We start from the raw sequence: 15815 nt of genomic DNA, 5'->3' as shown, positions 1-15815 counted from the left end.
TCTAAATTGTTTAAAAAATTAATTATTAACTGTATCATCGAGAACTCTTTTCTACCGTGAAGAGGAAGTATCAATTTACTAGAAAAAACAATTAAAATCGCCGGAACTGTCGATTTACGACCAGCATCTCATACCTATACGTATAGACTGAGCATCTCGTTGGTTCTAAATTGTTTAAAAAAATTAAATCCTAATTGTATCGCCCAGAACTCTTTTCAAGCGTGAAGGGGGAATATTAATTTACTAGAAAAATTATTTAAGATCGCTAGAACTGCCGATTTAGGGATAGCATCTCATATCTACACGTATAGGCCGGGCATATCGTTGATTCTAAATTGTTTAAAAAATTAATTATTAACTGTATCATCGAGAACTCTTTTCTACCGTGAAGAGGAAGTATCAATTTACTATAAAAAACAATTAAAATCGTCAGAACTTGTGATTTACGACCAGCATCTCACCCCTGTACGCGTAAATATGTTTTGTGATGACAAATTATTTTCTACGAGGTTTAATCGTCAGAACTATTGACAGAATGTGCGTAGGCGATAGAACTCTGCGGAATATTACTGCTTTGTGATCAGATATTTGAAATATGATGAGATGATGTTGGATGTTTTCGGAAGTTGGCATCTCATTTTTTAAAAGTTAAATATTTATAATTAATTCGACGGAACTATTGTTAAAACCTATCAGGAACTGTAGAACTATGCTGGATGCAACAAAATCTGACGTTTATTTGTGAGATGCTGAGACTTGAGATGCCAACTTCACACACATGAATTGCAAAATATTTAAAACAATGCTTCTTCTAAACTTGATCGATAAAGAGTTTGTTTTTCTTTCAAAATGTAAATCTATTCTAATTATGCAAAGTATCAAATAAATCTATTCTAATTTTGTACATTTCTATTCTTTAAATTAAAAAAAAATATATTTACATTTTTAAAATAATAACTGATAAATATTGTTTAAAACTAACAACATTTAATATTTAATTTTTATATAGATCGTCACGATTTATTAATTTTTTTATCACTATAGAATACATACATACATACTTTTTCATATTTTTTATAGAAACGTAAAACGAATATTCTAATATTTCAAATTATTTCAGAGATATTCGCTCATCGTTACTTTTCACGAAATCAAATCCATAAGTGACTCCTCTAATAAAACCGCAATAATAGCAATTCTTTCTTCTCATAAATCCGTCATTACCTTCCCAACATTAACTTCCTCAACTTGACATTATTATTGTAATTTCGCTGCACATTTTTAAACGTGCCAACGAATAAGCCTGTATATTATTTATTCATATTTAATTCTGTATTATTCATACACACATACTCTCTTAAATGCCTAAAAAAAAACACGTTATCACATTATTAGGAAAAACAATCTGACTGCAAAATTACAATAATTAATATGTCTGTATGTACTTAAAACTCATTCTCAATAATTCGAATAACAAAATAAGAATATTCGTGTTTCGTTTATTTTTTATGTAAGCTTTAAGAGACTCACCAGTGATGTCGCACTCCAAACGTCAGATTCCAAGGATCGTGGCACCAAACTCTTCGGCGGATGGCGATCGAGGGGAGGGGAGCAGGGCCGATGTACCCACGAGACGGGCTGTTGTAAAATGATTACGCAACACGCAACTGGTGGCGCACACGCGACGCGGGCGATTGAAAGCAAAAACGTCAGTGTCGCGACGAACGTCACCGTTGTCTGCGAGAGTAGACGATTATCGAGCGTACCGTGCTTCGAGAGAAAGAGACGTACCGAACGCGGTAGAGATAGACGGAGATTGTACGCGAGAGCGGAAGAGAGAGAAGGACGACGAACGCGCAAAAGAGAGAGAGAAAGAGAGAGAGACAGACTCGCGTCTTGGGAGGAGAGCGAAACAAAGAGGTTATATTGACTATACTATAGGGGCGTTCACTCACGAAGCACCGCTTTCACAGCCGTGAGAGTAGGGCGCTTGACAGCTGAGCAAAAAATGGACGAGATCCGCGAACCCGGCGCGCGACAACGTTCACTCACTACACTGTCCGCGTACTGTCGAGCGCGTCTATGGTTCAAATGTTCACTTCGCTCAGGAGCTCGCGTTCGTGCGAACTCGGCCGCGCTCGGCTCCGTCCGCCGCCTCGCCGGCTCGTCGTCGCGCTCTCGCGCCCCCTTGTGTCATCGCGGCGGTACTATTCTACTTGTACTGAGCCTTCTTCAGTAAACGACATAAAGGACACGGTATGTCACTTCGTCCTTGCGTAGCCCGAAGAAATTTCTAATCTAAATGAAAAAATTCGACATCAAATATTATTTGATAATATTAATAAAGATATTAATTGTATGACATATGTATAAAAAGATTATTTTCACAAGAATGTATTCATAATGAAATAAATATATTTAGAGGACAATAAACATTGAAATATCCTTTGGTCATAAAACATTTGTTTTCAATTTCAAACACATTAGATGTCAAATATACATGGACTGTGTGGATTTTACTTTATCTTGAACGTTTTTTTTTATTCCCTGGCGAAAATAAATATCGAAGCGTAAGTCGAATGTAAGGAAAGAGTAACAAAAGTGTAAACGAAGTTTCAATTTACGCCTCCTAGAAGCTTCGTTTACACTTCTGTTACTCTTTCCTTACATTCGACTTACGCTCCGATATTTATTTTCGCCAGGGTTGTCATCTCTTATATTCTTATACACGTACTCACATTATTATAAACTTATAATTCATATCAAATTTATTCTTATGAATTGAACTCTAACACTTTACTCGAAGACTTTTCTACGACGTGTTTTTGCGTGATAAATAATTCCGTATCGAACAGTTTTTTTCATGAAAAAAAAAAACAGATGAACGTATTGTAAATATAAACATACGCGTCTCTTTCTCTCTTTTTCTCGTGTATATATTATTGTAAACATACGCGTGTCTCATATGTATTATCATTAGCGAGAAACGTAACAAGATACGAAAATTAAAAAAAACAGCGCTACCATTACCATTTTGAGAGATTCGAATTTGCGTCATCATTCATGATTGATACTGACAGCGAGAAATTTTTATCTCCGCTCGATACCGCGATGGATTATCATAAATGTGAGAATCACACTCATTTGCTTGGATCGACAAATGTTTATTAACCTGAAAGATTAAATGAATTATTTTCAATCATTGCTCTAATCCTTAATCTCGCGTCATAGTAAAAAAAATACAAGTATATTTGGAATGAAAAATATATTTCGTTAAATTGAACGTTTCTCTTCCTCTCTTCTTCTACATCGTGAATTATATATTATCCAATTATTCTAGGACAATATTTACAATGTAATTATGCGACGGAATTTTCGTGTCCATCTCTGAATAAAAAATGTTTTCCCTTCTCGCGAATGTAATACTTACTTCAACCGTCTATTATCTCACGCTCGATAACGCGCGATCGTAGGTGTATTCGGATAAACGTAACCTAGAAACAGATGACCGCAATTTGATGGGCTATGAAAACACTAAGCGTTGAAGTCACTAAACGCGCGCGACAAGTGACTCGACGATCCCGAGCGGGCTTTCGAAGGCGAGGAAGGAGCGAGAGCGCGGTTTTTTGGCGTTCAAATCTCTCCGACTGTAATCGCGAACGTTAAGCGGTCGCTTATCGCGATACGATGCGTTTGAAGTTGCCGTGATGCGATGCGAGATGCGCGAGACAGTATTCGCTGCATCAAACGCGCGATAATTTGATTACCGACAATTTAGAGCGATTCTCCCGAAGCCGAGATAAAATCTTCCATTTCGAGATTTGATACTTCAAAAGCGCTTAATACGAGGATCGCGTGTTGTAATGCTGTATAAAATGTTTCACAAACAAGAAATCAAGTACAGTTATCATTATAATAATTGTAGATGCGTTTTATTATTACTACGTATGTTTAAATTTCTTCTTCTTTCTTTATCCAGTACATATTTGTAACTTAAATATGGAAAATAATATATGCATAAATATGGAAAATAATAATATTAAATATTAATAAAGTAATAATAAAATATAATGAAAAAATGATAAAAAATAAAATATGATAAAAACTAATAATAATGAAAATAATAATAAAAAATAATAAACAATAATAAAGTAATAATAAAATATAATGAAAAAACAGAATAAAGAGAACGAGGAATCGAGAAATCTGTTGTCGCAATTTATTGATTATTTCTATCTTTATTCATTAACGCTGTTATCTGATGTAAACCAATAATCTCGCGTAGAATCGAAATGACGTCATCAAGATTGATCACGAGAGGGATATTATGGTCCCACGCGCAATAAAAACTGAGGCGGCTATTTAAGCCCGACAAAGTGAGTCATCGGGAATCGCGCCGCTAATGCGAGCTTACTTAATGGCATCCCTTTTGTTTACTTTGCTCGTACGTACTTATTTTATCAAAGCGTAGGCCTTTCCTATTGGGAGTGACGTGATGTCATCCAAGATAAGAGAATTATAGATTTTTGCGCCCTCCCGTGCGATACGTCATGAAAACATGTGTTATTTTGCGCGTCAATTTATGCGAGTGTAAGTGAAATCACCATATTGTTTGTCGCGGTCGACAGGAATCTACTATATCTACTAACGATATTGATCTCTGAAAGAGATCTGTTATATCAGTCGATGATATGTGTAGGTTTTTTAAATCGTGCATCCACTTTTATATCTTTCTGCTTGCACGAACATATATTCTTTATAAAAATAATGTACAAATAATAATACTTTCAACAAGAATTAAATCGATGGAAAATAAAAGTCATATTTCCAAAGATGTGATAGAAATTTCTTACGCATTCTTATCTTTTTTTTAATAATTCAGTGAAAAAATAAATTTATTTCCAAGATATCCAGAAAGAACGCAAATTTCTTTAACTTTTACTTTTCAAATAACACAATTTATAACTTATTATATAACCTTGGAGACAAGTCGTTTTAATTATCGAAAAGGAGAGAGCAAAAAGCGAGGATTTTTACGGGGTGCGATCTGTCGTCGTCGGAAACCGCTCGCGCCATCGAACGTCCATCGCTCGAATTATCGTCGCGTCGTCGTCGTCGTCGTCGTCGTCGCGGCTTCACCCCCCTGCTCGAGCCCCGCCGGGACGGTCGAGCTCAGCTTCAGCTCGGCGGAGCTTGAAGCGCCATCGAAGATGGCGGCCGGAGGGTAGGGTCGGGTCGGAGACGCGCGACGCGAGGCAACCTCTTCCCCGGGTGGAGACGGCCGTGACGGATATCGGGGCGAGCCGCCCGCTCGAGTCCAAGTCGCTCCGGTGAGTAAAGACGGCCGCGGGCCGCGGCCACGTTCGCCTCCTCTCCTGTCAAATATATCACGTGTGCGCGTCGCACCTGTCGGCGGCGGCCGCGGGTAACTAACTACATCGCGCGCTTCGGCGGCGCGCCGACGAAATCCCGCGATCCCTGTTGCCTTTCGGTAAGTTCAATGCGCACAGATCCGTGGCACGTACGTACAACGGCCGCGAGGAATAGGAGCAACGCGCGTGTGTATCCCGCGTGTGTATGCGTGCGCGCGTGTATCATACGTGCCGCGAGCCTAATCTATATGTATACGCGGGAGAGAAAGATGTTATCGAATGCGAGCTGCCGAGATGCGCGAGATCGGGAAAAATGTTACAAAGCTCGCACGGGAAAGTTGAAACGCGAAAGAATCTTGTGGTGAGACTGAAAAATGATTCGCAAAATATTCGCTTAATTTTTCGGTGAGCCTAGACTCGATTACGTCATGTTTGTATCGAAAATTATAGCATCATTGATCGAATAAGTATATCGGGAATAATGCTTCTTTAATTGCTGTTAAATTGCGAAACGACTATTTTCTATTCAAATAAAGATATAAATATATAAATAAATATCTAAGTATCTTACTAAAATTTAATAAAAGAAATACATTTTGAGTAAACTACTTATATGAAATATAAATGTAAAATTTCCTCAGACACGTTGGCAAAAGATCTCTTCTCGAGTTGCGTTTCCGAGTGCGATGCAATTTTGTTAACGAAGCATCACCCTAGCACAACGAGCGCTTTATATTTCTCGTTAGCCGTGTCGCACTCCTCAGGTTGCTCCACTTTTCTCGCAAGCGTCGTCGCGCGTCGTCAACGATGGTGACAAAAATTGATCGGCGCGGTTAGCGGATCGGGTCACGTAAAGGCGTGCGAGCTTTCAATCGCGCAATGTAAATGCCCTCCGCGATCAATGCCTCCGCGTGCTCGTATACAAGGTGTCCCGCCATCAACCGTGTAAAATATTAATGATCCTTTCAACGGTCTTTTGAACGCTTTATTTTCTTCACAGGGAAGAAAATTTCGAAAATTTCTGCTTTAAAAATATTCGAAAGTATATCGCAGATTCTTCACGACTCTCTCAAGCTCCAAGAATGTAAGAATTTCCCAGGCAGCACGAAAAGAAAATCTTAAAAATGTTTAAAAAATAATAAGATGTCCTTTAGAAACATGTGTTACCTATTTGGGTTGATTTAAAAGAATTTCAAATATTTTTTCCGTTATTTTATTCCACACTGAGAAAAATATTGTAAATTTGACTAAATAATGTTTAAGTATTTAAATTAAACACGACATATTAAATCTAATATGACATCTATTTAACTTAAATATTTTAATATTTTAATTAAAAAAATAATTAGTTAAAAATATTTAGTCAAATTTACAATTTTTTGTCTCAATGTACATAATATTAAATGTTGATTTTTATACCAAAATCGAGTTGGCATCGATAAGTTCATAAAATAATCAATCAATTAATTGTAACTTTATTAATTGAACATCCTATATATAGATATGAGAGACAGATTTCGCATTTATTTTTTTTTTACTTTAGTTATGTATTGGAAAATATTTAAATGTTTTATTTTCGATTTGTTTTTTACTGATATATTTCACAAAATGCAGTTAAAAAACTAATTATGTAATTTAATATAATATAGTATTTTATTATATGAAGTTTAATTTGTTATTTGTATCTTTATCGCTATTAAAATTCTAAAGAAAAATATTGATATATTTATTAAAATTGAAGTTAAAATGCTTTTGTTATTAGTAAAAAATAAAATTTAATTTAAATTATAAATAATTCGAATTATTGTAATAATTAAATAATAGAATAATATTAAAATTGACAATAATATTAATTATGTTATCTAAGCAAAGTTATTTTTTAACTGCATTTTAATTGTCGTAATTCTTAAAGCGCTTATTTCGTCGTAATATTTTTCTGTGTTTGTCTAATATCCAATAAACATAAACAATACTATCGTATTATCAATGGAATGTGTAATTTAATATCGCTAATTGCAACTAGCAAAGAATTGCCTCCGTGTCTCTAATTTCTTTCAGATGGTGACGGGTTTCCGCTAATTCAGGATTCAGAGTCGGAATACTACGCAGTGGCTAAAACATATTAACATACGCACAAATTCATCCTCATTTTCTCTCGATATCGATAGCCGATTAACATGCTAATATCCATACTTCCTTTACTCGTCAACGTCTAGTCAGAAAGATAGAAAGAAGAAAGAAGACTATAATTCGGCGCGAAAAGAAACCTTCGATTGAGATAAGGATCGACGCACACGAGTACAACCGAAACCAAACCAAAGCGTGTAAATATAGAACCAAGATAACCCAGCTGATTCACACAGAGGAATCTCGACGGTCATCCTCCTCACGAGGCGTTGCGCGGTGATATCATACCAAAGAAAAATCGATCCTATACTAAGTTCCTGTCTAGAGTCTACTCCAACTCTATTGACTATAATGGAGTAGCGAAGATACAAAAGCGAGCAATCAATCATTCGAGATCAAATCTGGAAAAAATCGGTCGTGACGCTTTTTTATCAATATTGAATTAATTAGATAAGATAATTAAGAATCGACGAAGATTTAATCGCGATTAAAGTACAATATCGTACAAGTGTCATCGAAATACTAGAGATTATACTTAAGTGCTGCAAATCAAAAAGAAGCGCAAAGAAACGGATTAGCTGAGAAAACATCTTGAAAAAGCAATCGACGTTACATTGCGAATTATCATAATCATTATTAGGCGATATCGATCTGATGTAGGATAGCGACTCGAAAATTGCGACGGGTTGATCGAGTTCCCCGGTAACATCGATGCGGTGTTGGTCGGTCGCGTCACCGTTTCCAATTCAGCGACCGCAGGAAGCGACACGCGTGAGAGGACCTCTTCGCTAAAGGGACGATTTATCCAGTCTTCGTAGTCAATGCGACAGACAAGCGAGAGGACGAACGCGAAGCGCACATTGCTGATTTCTATAAACTCTTCAATCATCGCTCTAGAGATTGAAAATCTCTTTCACTTTGATACAATCAAAGATAAAATCTCGAAAAACATAAATAACTTTCTGATATCTGTTAAACGAATCTCATACGACGATGTAATTAATAGTTAAGATAATGCTTCATCGGAAAAATTAACAATCGATTGCTGAAGCGAGAATTATCGAGAGTTGTCAATAATAATACATAGAAAGAACAACAGCTTCTATATAAGCTCGCTCTCCAGGGAGACTCGAACGCCGTTTATACTTTAAAATCAATGAGAACCAAAGCCGGGATAAGTCACGGAGCACATTTCGAATGCGCGATCTTATTCGGAAATCTCCGAGAACGAATTAGCCTCGAAGTAAAGCAGGCGATGATAAATGCTGCGACGAGTAGGCGAATGACAGGGTGAAAAAGGTGAGAGGTCACAGACATAAGAAAGGAAGGGTTGCGGTGACAGTCGTGCGGAGGGAGGCCGAGGACCCGTCTGGAAGAACGCGGAAAGAGCGACGGGGTGGCGGGAGCGAGGAGCTTCAGCGGGCGAGGAAGAGAGAAGAAGAGAGGGAGAAAGAGAGACACGGGAGGAGAGAAGTGCCCCGTCGAGAGGGGTGCGCATCGGGCTGATATCGACCGAGGATTGCGCTTGCGTGGAAAAAGGCGCGAGCGCAATCGCTCCAAGAGAGCAGCGGCGTCCTCCGCGTCGAAAGAGGAAGAGGAACCTCTCGTTCCCCGTCGTCAGTCGATCGTCGCGCCGACGAGGAACGGGCCGCCGCAGCCGCTGTCCGGGGAAGACTTCCGGTATCCTCCTGGCAGAGGCCGGCTGGGCCCCGGTGTACGACACGGTGATTCCAACGCCCGCACTGGCCCGCACTTCCGGGAGCCCGAGCTGCCCTGCCCGGGTGCGATCTCGCGGTGAGCTCGACTTCGCTCGGCATCGCGTCGGAACTCGCCACCGTCGTCGGGGGACGGGGAAAAACCGGCGCGGGCGGTCGAAAAGGGGGGCAGGCGAGGTATATCGGGACGATAAGAGCGCGATAAGCGGACTCGCGTTTTATAAACGCCTGTGTGCGCGTGTATGTGCGTATCTTCTCCTCTCCTCTTCGCCTCTCTCGCTTTCTCGGCCTGACCTCGTCGCCGTTCGCGCCGATAAAAGACGAATCCCGAGTTTCCTTCGAGAATAACAGCGCCGCTGCCACCAGTTCGGGACTGACGATACCGCGGCGTGGTTATTAGGGCATTAAATAATAAACGAAGTTTGATATCCAGATCCGATCGAATTCATTGAACGTCTCGCTTCGTCGCTGATAACGCGATCGCGTCGCGTTCGCCGGATTTAATTGCGACATGAAGCGACATCGATGCCTGGCGGTTTCATCCGGTTTCATTCGGAGGTGAATTATCATAATGCATAATAAATTGATAAGCTCCGAGCAATCGCGACTCGATAAAAGATAATTTTCTGAACTATCGAGATTTATCTGAAAATTTGATCTTGACTTGCACGATGTAACGATGTCGAATTTCGTATCTATCGATGTAATTCTTCGGGGTAGTAACGCGTGTTTATGAGTTTGATCAGGGGGAAAAACAATCGATGCGACTTATCTAAAGCCGAGCAACTGACACGTCATACAATATGCTGAGATAATCAAAGTCGAGCGTCGAAGTCTCTCGAGGCGTTATATCGTGATCGCGTTGCCTGTGACAAGACATAATGATCAGCATGCAGCAGCAGACAGTCTTTAACCAGGTAGCCGGGTCTGAGCAGCCGCAGGAGGAAGTTCAGCTGACCGAATTGCTACCGGTGAAACAGTCGCGTATCAGGGAAAATATTTTCAAGGACGGTGATGCGACTGACGCTCTGAGAGCATTGAGAAGTTTTTCAGGCGATTGCGGCGACGGGGAAAGCTTCGAGTTGCGGGATTACAACTTCTGCAAAAGCATCGATCAATCGGAACGTCAAAATAACGGTAAGCATCGACGAGCGGAAGCTCGTCGAAGAAGAACGGGCGAACTCAAGAACAATGCTGAAGACGCAGGCTCCGATGAAGAGAAACATGATGACGAGGCGATAGGAAAGAACGCGAAGAAGACACGAACCGGCAAGAAAAACGTTCGAAAAGCACCAAAGAGAAAATTGGCGAGGTCAAACAAAAGGAAGGATGATGACAGGGATAGCGATTATGAAACGAACGAGAAATCTATCAGGAAGAACCCTGTCGGATGCGACGAAGAATTCGCGCCCGATTACGATGAAGAGGACGTCGACGAACAGTTGTATTTGGATTTAGATAAAAGAGATTGTTTTAAGGATGAAGTATATGTATATAGGCGAGAACCGCTGGAGCCATGCTCGAGCTCGGAACCGGAGGAATTGGAAGCGATCCAAGATCGCGAGATCCAGCAGGACTTTTGCGAGAAGGATTATTCCACTACGGATGGCGACTTATTCGACGGAACTGTTAGGCGGAAAAAAAGTTTCGCTAAAAACATCAAGAACAGCGAGAAAGGAAAATGTGGGACACCAAATATCGATGAAGCTATCGAGAAGGAAAATTCTGAGAAAGAGCTTAGACTGAAGATCGATGCTATCATTCAAGCGAATTATCTGCTGGAGCGCGAGAACAACAACGTCGTTGGTTCCGAAAAACTCAAAATCGCGGAGAATATTAGCAACTCCTCCACTGCCGCATCGATAAACACGGAGAGTAGCGATAGCTCCCTATGCAATTCTATCGAAACGAAGAAGACGACGAAGAGAAAAAAGAAGAAGAAAAAGATCGAGCAGAGAGATTCGCAGATGAAGGATCAGCAAAATCCTCAGAAGAAATACTGTTGCGTCGTATGCGACGCGCGCTTTAAGGGTAGCGGTGGTCTGCGAAATCACTACAAAGTGGTGCACGGCGCCGGACCGGTGTTCAAATGCGACGAGTGCGGCAAGGAATTTCCGTTGAAGGAACGGCTGAAACTGCACGTGCGCACGCACACCGGCTTCAAGCCTTACAAGTGTCCAGAGTGCGATAAAAGCTTTGCGCGAGGCGGTCAACTGGTGCAGCATCGTCGTACGCATAGCCAGGTCAGGCCGTTCCGTTGCGGCTTGTGTTCCAACAGCTTTACCTGCGCGGCAAATCTGTCTCTCCATGTGAAGCGTCACAACGGCCAGAAGGATCACAAGTGCGATCTATGCGGACGCGCCTTCGTGCGCCGTGACGCCCTGAAGAAGCATCTGGAGTGCTTACACCGCGACGTCAAGTCATTCCTCTGCGCAATCTGCAACAAGACTTTCAAGGGTCACCTGCCGCAGCACATGAGGACGCATGCACGCGATCGTCCGCACGGCTGTGCCACATGCGGCCAGCGATTCGCTCAAAAATCCCAGCTGACGGTGCACCAGAGGACCCATTCTGGTCAGCGGCCTTTCCGCTGTCTCGTCTGTTGGCAGGCCTTCGCTCACTCGACCGCCCTAAAACTGCACACTCGCCGTCACACCGGCGAACGACCCTTCAAGTGCTCCGAGTGCAACGCCGGGTTTACTCAGCTGCCGCATTGGAAGAAGCACATGAAGTGCATACACGGTAGGAATGATCCGTACGGTTGTAAACGGTGCAAGAGTTTTTTTAGAATCAAGAGCGATCTGGAAAATCATGAGAAGACCTGCCATCCGGAGATGGAAGTGGAAGATGACGGTAACGGTGTTGCCAGCAAACCGATCGGCGGACCCGAGATTGTTGAGAAGAACTCGGTCACCGCAAAGTATAAACTGATGACTGTGGAAAAGATGCGGTTGTTATTAGCGGTGCTGCTCAAGAGGATCAGCAAGCAGGAGCGATTGGACGAGCTCGGCTTCGGTAAACGTCTCATCGATGATGTTCTTCAAGACTCGCTGGTGTCCGCTGGTAAGGAACCGGTCACGGGGGATGGTTTGTCCGAGCTCGAGGCTCTCACCCGAAACCTGGAGATCTTCTTGGAGTGGACGGTGCCGAAGGAACACTGGGAGAATTTCCGTAGGATGAAAAAATCGCCAGAGGATATTTTGGAAGCACTCACGGCTACGTAAATATACATTCGTTTGCTAGCAATAATTTTATTATCTTCCTTCATTTTATTATCTTCGGCATGAGAGCAAAATCCAGACCAGTTTAAAATCATCTCGCACATTTTTATACAAACAATGGAATGTTTCAATAAGTGCTTTTTTTCTCTGTGTATTCTCTCGGTTTTAGTCGTATCAAAATTTATATCAAAATTCAATCATTTATAGTTCGAATCATCTAACATTTTATAACTTTTCATAACTTTTTCTTGATACTTTGATATCTTTAACGTTATTAAACATTCGATTTTTCATATATATATTTTATTTTTACATTTTTTTCAATTCATAATTCATTAGAAAAATCTTTTAGGAAGTGATAATGAGCATTGCAGCGATCAATTGATATGATCTCTACATCTTCGTTATTCTTAACGAAACTAATAACGAATTCTTTTACACGCAAGGACTAGTGGGTCATTTTTAATCAATTAATGAAGAATGAAACAATCAAAGCTAGATTTAAATCTATTGACGTGCGTATATATATAGTTTTTCTCACTATCTTTTTCCTTTTTACATAAGCTTTTTTTACTATTCGAAATTGGGAAATGCGTAACATTTCACAGTGTTTTTCCGTGTGATATATATAAAATAATTAACACAAAAGTGTTAAATAATCTCCTGTGGTGCCATGTGTTGTAACACTTGCCATACTGAACCAGTGAGTATACCGTATTGTTTAGAAGCTAAAGTAAAATATAAATCCGTCATTTTATTTATAGCGTAAAGTAAACTAACGAAGAGTAGCGCGTTGTTGAATTGAAAAAATCGATACAAAGAAAGCACACGTGTTTTTCTCAAACGACAAGTAAATCACGCACCGCGCTTCTTTACGCGATTTTACACGACTGAAGTAGAGTTAGATGTTCTCTTGCCATATTTGTTAAAGCATACATATACATACAAATGCACATTAGTAAAAAAATACAACGGAGGCTTGCATTTTTGCACTTACATTTTATCGTAATCGTAAGCACACACGTTCGTCAACCGTATACCAAAAAAAACGAGGCTATTACGAGTCATTCATAATTATGCGTATGTTCTTTCACACATGCAATCGTTATTATCCTTACATATTTATAAAAATATACACACATATATATATTGTATATCTATTATATACATACATATTTATAAATTGAATATTATATTATGAGATTTTTGTTATGTGTTCACGGGCACGTCTAGAAAACTGTCCTGCGACGTTCCCGTTTGTAGTTGACATTATTATTCGTTATTTATCTCATTCTTATGCGCTCGCGCGCAATTAACGATACGGCTTGATTGGCCGCGGATGAGCAAACATGTTGCGTCATTGCCATCACTTTAGATAGTTGTAAGTAAATGTGAACAGACAATAATGAACGAAGGTTGCAAGATTAGTATAATATTAGTCATTGAGAAAAAGATATATCCATATACATTCATATATACACACATAGAATATATCGGAAATTATAATACAATTTAAATGGAAGTGATTTCTTGTGTAAAAATAAATTGAACATGTAAACTAACTTCTTTCGTACAAAGTTTTGTCAAAAATAAATCAACTCTCTTTAAAAGTTGAAAAATTTATAACACGCAATATTTCTTTTAAGTTTAAATGACTTTTAATAATCTTCTATCACATGTTATCTCAGTCTTCTCTCATATACATATATAATATCTTTTTTATTATATATATATGAATCTTGATGGATTATTAATATCTAAATAAAAAATATTTATCTTATGTTTAGTAAAACTATTTAAAATAATTTAAATTATATATTGCGGAGAAAAGAGTTATGTGTATATAATATATAAGATTATTTTTTTCAATAGAATATTATACTTAATTATATCAATTGTCAAAATACACATCTCTCTCATCCAAAATATAAATAATTTCTTCAGTGCACATCTTTTATTATTTTAAATTGCTTGTTTAAATGAAATGTTGTATTTTTTATTTGTATTAAAATAGTTGTTATTTAATGACATATGATATAGTTATTAGAGATTATTCAAGCTTATAAAAACTGTATATATGTTTAGTTTAATTAATTCTCTCAAAAACAAAATACAAAAATACGACGTACGAACAAAGTATTCTACATCTTCGACTTATGTTTGCTTGAGAGGAATCACCTCCATTTTGATCGTACCATTTTTACTAATTTTTTTATCAATTTCCGATACATTCTGTATATATATGTACATACATATATTAATAAACTGATGGTTGCGAGGGGAGAGGAACACGATACATATCTTATTTTAATTCAAAGATGCCAAAAATCGCAAAAAAGTAATCGCCTTGATGAAAAAATATATTACGTGCAGTAATATATAAACTATCAAAATATATAATTATTTAATATAAATTCTTTTTATAGACCATGATTGTTACTAATACATACAATCAAAAATAACTTTATATTCTTAGAATTGAGCAACATGACTTCGTATATACACGAAGAGTTCCTTTCCTCGACGTACCATTAGAATATTTCTCGATCGTACGGCTAAGAATAGTCAAAAATACTGCAATCGACGTGCAGGTGCTATTTTATGCAATGTAGTCGTTCGAAATTTCAAAACTTATTATAGGAGAACGATTCGTTCTGTTTTTTCGTCTTTCGATACGCTAAACGATCGAGATATGATGTCGAATCCAAAGATAAAGACTTTGTTACTTTTTCATTGCCAAATATATTATGTATTTACCGTTATGTTTGATATAATTTCAATTTTATTATTAACAGCGATATATCAAGATGTATTTTGCGTATTGTGCGTCTGTAAAACGAGGACCGTCTGTACAAGCGGCGCTTTTATTTATGCGTGTGACGCACCTTAATGTATTAACATGAGCGCGAGCTATGGCGTATGCAGTGTGACTGGCGTTTTCAAATTTATTCGGAAGATCGAAATCTCTTCGCTTTAACTCGCGCGAATGCAAATGAGGGTCGGAGTGCATTTTGAATATAGATCGAGGTCAAAGAAGAGTCGTCTCGAATGGTCAATGGGAGACGCGTGGCTTCCCATACTTCTTAACTTGAAGCTTGTACTCTTCGATGACTTTGTGGTGCCAAAGCAAATAAATAACGCTCGCGAAATTGATGTGGTCCATGTTCTATACGTTTCTCTGCGAATTTTATTGTTCACATCATTTTCCTACGAAATTACCAAATTACATTATCATTACGACATTACTTTCTTCTCATATTTTTACAGTTAAAATTAGAATACCATTGTTTTTCTTTAGTGCCATAAATAATAGTCATATTTATATATGTATATTGTATATGAGAGAAGACAATTTGAATAAACATGTTTCTTTACTCGCT

At 38.7% G+C, this 15815-nt stretch overlaps 2 protein-coding genes across 2 annotated transcripts in view; one reads left to right on the top strand and one right to left on the bottom strand.

Annotated features, from left to right (window-relative positions):
* Positions 1–3686, bottom strand: part of Ntan1 (N-terminal amidohydrolase 1) — a 50798-nt gene extending 47112 nt beyond the window's left edge. The window contains exons 1-3 of the mRNA XM_083085009.1: positions 3431–3686; positions 3031–3172; positions 1531–2298 (exon numbers count right to left, since the gene is read on the bottom strand). The gene's annotated coding sequence lies outside the window, so the exon portion shown is untranslated. The remainder of the gene's footprint in view (positions 1–1530; positions 2299–3030; positions 3173–3430) is intronic.
* A 1478-nt stretch (positions 3687–5164) lies between these two features.
* Positions 5165–15809, top strand: LOC145963262 (uncharacterized). The gene is made up of 2 exons (XM_083085005.1): positions 5165–5330; positions 7431–15809. Exon 2 carries the CDS (start codon positions 10096–10098, stop codon positions 12436–12438), a length of 2343 nt encoding a protein of 780 aa, XP_082941131.1. The 5' UTR covers positions 5165–5330; positions 7431–10095; the 3' UTR covers positions 12439–15809.
* Positions 15810–15815: the final 6 nt, after the last annotated feature.

Source organism: Camponotus vicinus, unplaced genomic scaffold (genome assembly GCF_025532165.1).
Source record: "Camponotus vicinus isolate PSW18456_S1 unplaced genomic scaffold, iyCamVici1.0 SCAF_12, whole genome shotgun sequence".
NCBI classification, from domain to species: domain Eukaryota; kingdom Metazoa; phylum Arthropoda; class Insecta; order Hymenoptera; family Formicidae; genus Camponotus; species Camponotus vicinus.
The sequence above is the reverse complement of the archived record's forward strand: the minus strand, read 5'-3'. Positions and strand labels throughout refer to the sequence as shown.

What these genes read in the sequence shown, in the direction of transcription:
- LOC145963262 (XM_083085005.1), top strand. Translation starts at nt 10,096, where the DNA reads ATGATCAGCATGCAGCAGCAGACAGTCTTTAACCAGGTAGCCGGGTCT.